This window comes from Taudactylus pleione, unplaced genomic scaffold (assembly GCF_031769625.1).
Source record: "Taudactylus pleione unplaced genomic scaffold, aTauple2 ptg000309l, whole genome shotgun sequence".
NCBI lineage: Eukaryota > Metazoa > Chordata > Amphibia > Anura > Myobatrachidae > Taudactylus > Taudactylus pleione.
The window spans coordinates 6173851-6181292 of record NW_028284710.1 but is presented as its reverse complement, the minus strand read 5'-3'; the positions used below and the strand labels follow the sequence as shown (position 1 = coordinate 6181292).

Sequence of the window (7442 nt, the reverse complement as noted above, 5' to 3'; positions counted from 1 at the left end):
AAACCTCCAAATAGCACTACAGGAATCAGCACACCCTCCCAATGTTGGTCCCATCCATGCCTCTCAGAACAGCAATACAAAATACTGGTTGCTCATGATCAGCTTAATAGTTTTTCACAGGTGCTTGTAAAGGGCCGTGGTCCAGCGCTTAACCATGTATTTGCAAATATATGCAACAAAGATCTCTGAATTTCTAATATCAAGTAGTATTCAAGTCTTATTGCTGGTCTATTGCAGTGTGTTGGGGAACATTTTTTTTCTTTTTTTCTAGACCAGTGGTTCTCAAACTTGGTCCTCTGGACCCCACACAGTTCACATTTTCCAGGTCACCCAGCAGGTGCATTCATTATTCACTGACACATTTTAAAAGATTCACAGGTAGAGCTAATTATTTCACTTGTGTTGCTGTGAGGAGACCTGGAAAACATGCACTGGACCGAGTTTGAGAACCTGTGTTCTAGACTATCAAGGCTTAGTAAAGTCTCGGCTTACCCCGATGGTCGCAATGGGGATCTGAGGCAGCATCTAGACTCTGCACGGGGATCGCAGATGCAGCAAGGAGGTGTCTATTTCTTACAGGCAGCTCCTGCTTCATTTGCATTTGAGTTGGATGGTATTGCACAGCCGCATCCTTACAGCCATGGGCGCAACTACCATAGGTGCAAGGGGTGCAGCTGCTATGAGGCCCAGAGCTGAGGGGGGCCCATCTTCCTTGTTAAAGTTACATGTGTAATATACATTTTTAACTATTGGGTGGTACATAGGGGCCCTTACAGACTTTTGCTATGAAGCCTTCAAATACCTGGTTGCAACCCTGCTTGCGGCTGTGTTATATCTTCCATCTCTGAATCAGGCCCATAGTTCATATAATTCAATAGGACTTACAAGGTAATATGGTAGTGATGACTGACGAGTATTATATCATTTCACAATCTACATCAATTTGAGACAATTAAATATATAAGTATAAGTAAATGCAATAGTTAGCAATTACCGTATGGACTCCTTTTTATTATATCTCTGTCAATAAAGGGAAATTTAAATAAAAAGTAAAACAGTCATGACACCTGTCAGAATCCCGGCGCCGGCATCCCAAAGCTAAGTAGCGGGGCTAGGGGGAGGGTTTGGGTTAGGAACTAGACATGAAGGGGGAGGGGTACAAAAAGGGTTAGTATACCTACTGTCAGGCGTTGATATTCTAACCCTGTTGGGATGCCGGTGTCGGGATTTTGACCACCGGCATCCTGTACCAAACCCCACGGAACACCCCTAATATGTGCTCCTTCGACCCTTTACCACATTTAAATAATATCTGAAAAATGTATTTTCTTTTATGCATTGCATAGTAATATTAGGCACATCAATGCATCTACACCATGCTTAGCAAGAAACACCTTCACTCTGCACTCCCATGGGCCATTGCAAATGCCACCATTTACCTCTGTACCAAGGCGGAAGTCTAGAAGACAGGCTCTCCCAAACATGATTTTTTTACTTCGTAGGTTACTAAAGCTATTTTTATGGTTTATGAGGAGACTGATTATGTGTCATATAAGCAACATTGTACAAGAACAAGGTTTGACATTGATCTGTATTAGAAATAAACAATGTAATCTATTACAGACATTGTCATTGTGTTTTCAAATATTGTATGGTGTCCAATCACTGCAGTTATGTTTAGCTCTGATAGAGCTATTGAGAAACTCAGTATGTCAGGCACATAAATATATCTCTGAGTTGACCTAATTGCTTAGGAACTATCACAACAGCATTCACAACCATGGTGTCATAGAAAACAGATATACGATATTCACCATACAAATGTGCTGTGCTGGTACTCCTAATGTGCACCAGTCAGGTTACTAGTTTTGCTACAGTATGTTGGTGACTGTAATATATTTAGATAATGACTGGCAGCATACAGTAGATAATCATTTTAAAATTATTTTGGCTTTGGCAGATATTACCTTAGAATGATTATTGTGAAGACGGGCAGCTATTAAAGTGTTGCAAGGGTGTTAGTGTATACTAACATTTCTAGATTGCAGTCATCATAATAGTATTTTTTGTTCTTTCAGAAGGTGTAATGCAATATTCTAATCATTATTATTTGGTTTATCACTAGTTACAGAACATGCCCTTACAATACAATATCCTTAAATTAGGGATGTGCAGGCTCGGATAGGTTCGAGTTTGCACGTGGAGTTCGGATTTTTCCCTCCAAAAAAACGGAACTCAGAAAGAGGCAAAACGTCATCTTACATGGACGAACATCATCATTCCTGGACTTTTGTCCAGGAATGATGATGTTCGTCCATGTAAGATGACGTTTTGCCTCTTTCTGAGTTCCGTTTTTTTGGAGGGAAAAATCCGAACTCCACGTGCAAACTCGAACCTATCCGAGCCTGCACATCCCTACCTTAAATATAAATCCAATCAGATCGGTTGCACAAGTTTAATAAGTATTAACTGAAGATGGTTTCAAAGCAATTCAAATAAATCAAGGTAAATAACATAAATCTATTTTAGCCATTCCATTACTTCTTCTGCCTGTGCACTTCAGGACGCTAAACCAGTATGTGAATTACGAGTGTAATCCAGAAAGTGAAGACCCATTTGCCTATTAAAAGAAAACCCAAAAACATCTGGAAGTACATTTGTCTATGTCTTCACATAATCACATCCTTCTTGTTAGCATTTATCATATCTGTCCACGAGCTTTACAATCCCCTTGTTGTAGTCACTGTCTCCAGCCCATTACGCTAGTTGCTAACTGCAAGCTTCAGCTCATCATCACTTCCAAAATATTTTCAGTCCAGAATCTCTTTCAGCTTATTGAAAAGGTGAAAATCGCTTGGAGCAAGGTCCGGACCATGGGGTGGATGATCAACAATCCTCCCACCCAAAGCTGTGACAAGAGATGGGCGTCCTGGTCTATCTCCTTCATGCATGTTTGTTCCTCCATTATTAAACATTTCACACATCACCATACACCTGCTTTAACTGACAATAATGTTTGCCATGTCTCACTTTCTGCGCATTCAAGAATCTAATAACATTCCTCACTTCACAGTCGGATGGATTTTGTATCATAGGGTTTGTTTTAACAATGCACAACATCACCAAAAACAACCATAACAGCACGTCACTCACAGAGCACTAAGAAAACAGGACAGGGAGAATGACCGACAATTGGGGAGGGCGAATGACCCACACGGCAGGAATGTACAAACGGTCTTTATTTTCTGGTTTACCCTTGTATATTTCTGAATATACATCTATCTTCTTCCACACACATCACCTATTTTGTACTACACTAACAAAAACACAGCTGAATGTTCTGCTAAAGTGGTAAGTATAGAGAACAGTTGTTATAAATTATAATAGGATAATTAGTTTTCAAAAATCTAAACAATATACTAATGCAAGTTGGTATCATATAAGTTTGGAGGAGGAGATATTAAGCTTGAAACTCTAAGTTTAGCTGGTTGTATAACCTTAGGTAAATTGTTAATAAGACCAGTAATGTCTTGTTTCCCAATACACATTCCATTCGAAGGAGTCATCCTCAGCTTGGACGAAGGCTCTTCTGGAGACAGCTCATTCTGTGTGTAGGATCTGCTTGGCACAAACAGCGGAACAGGAAGCAAAGTCTTGTAAGGCAGCTGATAATTCCTCATGTCACCGCCTAGTGTACCTGCTCTGATGGTTTGCAGAGGAGATCTTTGAACCAAAACAATTGTTTGCTGTCTCTTTTTAAATCCCTCTTTGGATAGTGAATCAAATTCAGATAGAGCCATCCTGTTAACATAAAAATAAAATTGCGAATGAGACTGTGTATTATGAAAGTGTCAACTCTTGCACATTGTTTTATAAAAGGGATCTATATCGGGATGTATCCAGTGGGGTCCCTCCCAGTGGTGACATCCGGTGCAGGGAGGCAAGCCATGCACGCGGCACAGCCATGCACCGCTGAAAAGGGGGCATATCCTCGGGGCGGGGTGTGGCATCACAGCCCGAACCCCGGTCCGCAGTGATTATCATTGGGGTGGTGAGGGCTGTCAGAGGTGCATGCAGTAGTGACAGCTTACTTGCATTTAACTTTATAGGTTACCATCCTACTTAGGGCCATATTTAATTTGAAGCGAAAAGGCCATTATCGGCAATAATTTATGCTGATGACGTAATTTTCGCCTATTTTCATTATCCCCATATTCAATTTCAAAGACTTTTCGCCAGTGCGAAAAGTCACTGAAAAAAAAACGGGGATAACTTTTCACCACTGAATAGGTGGCGAAGAAAAGTGCAGAATTGGGTTTTAGAGGTGCAGCCTTAAAAAAAATAGCCTGCACCCCTGGGAGAGTCCCCTAAATAAGATCTGTGTAAAAAAAAAAAAAGTAAAAAAAAAAAAAAAAAATCTGGACACCCCAATAAATAAAGTTTAATTTTGGGGTGAAAAAAAATAAAAAATATGGGGAACAAGTTTGAAACTAACGATATTAATTCAGGGGGGGTTCCCAAGTATGCGGCAGGTGTTTTCTTCATTGCGGGTAGTAGCGGCAGGTGCATTTTTGAAGAATTTTAAAAATGCACTTTGGGGACTTAAAAATATGCTTGCACCCATTTTCATGTACCCCAAATTTGATGCACCTAGTTTTTTTTTGTAAAAAAAAAAAGCTAAGTGCTCTTCTTGACCCCTTCTTCCCTGTCGGAAAAAAACACCTGCCACAGCTATTTAAAAACCATACTTACCTTTCCGCAGGCCAAAACGGGGGTACCCATAATGATCCCCCATGTCAGGACATCATTAGGGGGGTCCCTGGATGCTTTCTCGAAAATTCACAATTTTTCCTGATACTTAACCTTTCCGCCGGGTCCTGTTTTTGCAGCTTTCAAATTAAATACGGGGATAAAGCGGGCGCGCGCCCGATACTTTATCCCTGTAAAACCTCTGATGTGGAGCGAAAAGTCCAGCACGGACTTTTCGCTCCCATATTGAATACCCCCCTTAATGTTAGTTCTTAGAATATTTTTGTCTTTTAGGCATTATACGCCACTTCAAAAGTTTTTGTAGAGAGAAAATAGTTGCAATGCCGAACAGGGCCAAAGCAGGGTGAAATTCTGTCCTGTAATGCAGAATAGTGGTTGCTCATGATCAACCAGTATTTTGTATTGCTGTTCTGAGAGGCATGGATGGGACCAGCATTGGAAGGGTGTGCTGATTCCTGTAGGGCTAGTTGGAGGTCTCTGGGGTATCTTCAGGTGGGTTGACTCAACTTAAATATATCTGTTTATGTGCTGTTATCATGTGGCACAACAGTATGCAATTATATGACCCAGAGTGGGTGCTATTTTCTATTATGATGTAGTATTCAAGTGTTTTTTTACTTTTCTTTTTTTCTAGCCTAGAATAAACCCCTGCCTTTACAAGCACCTGTGAAAAACTATTAGGTTGATCATGAGCAACCACTATTTTGTGTTGCTGTTCTTAGAGGCATGGATTGGAAGGGTGTGCTGGTTCCTGTAGTGCTATTGGAGATCTTTTGGGTACCTTCAGGTGAGTTGGCTTAAGTATATCTGTGTATTTGCCGTTATCATGTGGCACAACAATATGCAATTATATGACTTAGAGTGGGTGCTATTATTATGTAGCATTAGGGACGGCGGTACAGAGAAGCCTTGATGTGGCCGGCGCTTAACCATGTATTTGCAGATATATGCAACAAAGATCTCTGATTTTCTATTATCAAGTCCTTTTGTTGGTTTTTTTGTAGTGGGCTGGAGGGACATTTTGTTTTTTCTAGCCTGAAATTTTGCCCTGTGCCAGGCCTGTCCCTCAACTTGTGACATCACAATGTCTCCTTGAGGTGAGGGGGCTCCGGGACCAGGAAGGAGCAGCGTGCTCAGAGTATACTAACAACACTCTGGGCACCTCTCCGGCAGCTTTCTAAGATGCAGGGTGCTGTTCCAGGCACCCTGAAAGCCAAATCGTGGTGCACCAGTACTGCCTCTTAGGCAGCAGTATACAATGATCATACCACGTTATGGCCCTGAACGCAGATATTGGCATATGACATAAAAATCTGATAAAGCGTCTACAAATGTTGACCCTACAGTACATGTTTGTGCAGGCATCAATCCAGGATTCATAGAAACATTCCTGTGCCAGGTTACAGGTTTGTAAGGGAATCCAAGTGAGAGTAATCTTAAATGAGTAAATTGCATGCCATTAGGTGTAGTATGGTAACCCACAATGTAGCTTTCAGCATGTTACTGGATATCTGGAAAATGACAGGGCACCCTTGGAAAAAGGGCGTGTGGAGATAGAGGTAAGTATTGTACTCACATAACTTGGAGGATATTGGTCACAGGATATCACTGACATTGGATCGGTATGAGGAAAGACTCTAAATTTGTGGTTCATATTTTAATGTTCTATTTCACAACTGACAACCAAAGCAATTCTCAAAATAAAATGTCATCTTGAGTAAGGGGACGTATCCAAGATTCTCTTCACAATTTGGTATTGTGGATTGCTATTAAAATTGCAGCTACAAAAAAATATGCTACATTGTCTGGATTTGTTCTAAAACGCATACTGTATTGGTTTACAACACAGAAACCATGCTTCCAGTGGAAAATAATATATTCTGGTCATATTATGAAACATGTGTCTGTATAAAATGCTGCCCAATGTGTTCTAAGTAAGCAGAGCCACATTCATGTTTTAAATGCATGTTTGTAAGTTTAATGTCAACACTAATGTTATACTGTATAATAGAGAATGTGGCTTCATGGATTAGTGTAAAACATAAGATAATAATAATAATAATAATAATAATAATAATAATAATAATAATAATAATAATAATATATTTGTGGCCAGCACACAAAGCTATACCAAATGACTTCTGTATCAGGACTTACTTAGAAATAGGATTCTGCAAAAATATTTGTAGCCAAGAACCATAAAGAACAGCAAGAAATAAAAGATATTTTCTAACCTTTCTTCTGGTCGGCTTTCCATTGTCAAGTCCTCCCAATGCCAAGTGCAGGATTCCCTCCTGTCTAGATCTTCCTCTTGCACATCGCAGTTGAGGACAGTAAAGTTAATAGATGACTTGGCCTTCAAATCCATGTACAACATTGAGAAATCTATTGCTCTTGAAAATTATACATGGTACAGTTGAGTGGAAATATACACAAAGCTCTAGACCAGTTAGGTGTTCCACAGACAGTTTAGATTACAGCTATTTAAATAACACGTCCTATCTATTTTTGATCACAAGTATCACATTTTATGCATGATCATGATGATTGAAGTGTCTGGCCAAGTGAAACATCCTAAGATTTTTGTTTTTAAATAACTGACAGGTCACTGTCATCATTATATATAGATTATAGTTGAACAAGACACTGACTATTCTATAACTACCACATCT

The 7442-nt window shown here is 39.9% G+C and overlaps 1 protein-coding gene across 1 annotated transcript; it reads right to left on the bottom strand.

Moving 5' to 3' along the window:
• Positions 1-2441: 2441 nt before the first annotated feature.
• LOC148511389 (telethonin-like) lies at positions 2442-7171 on the bottom strand (the record flags this gene model as incomplete). The annotated part of the gene is made up of 2 exons (XM_088442275.1): positions 2442-3801; positions 7005-7171. Coding segments are annotated over 2 exons (549 nt in total), but the record flags the coding sequence as incomplete, so codon positions are not given.
• Between the last annotated feature and the right edge of the window lie 271 nt (positions 7172-7442).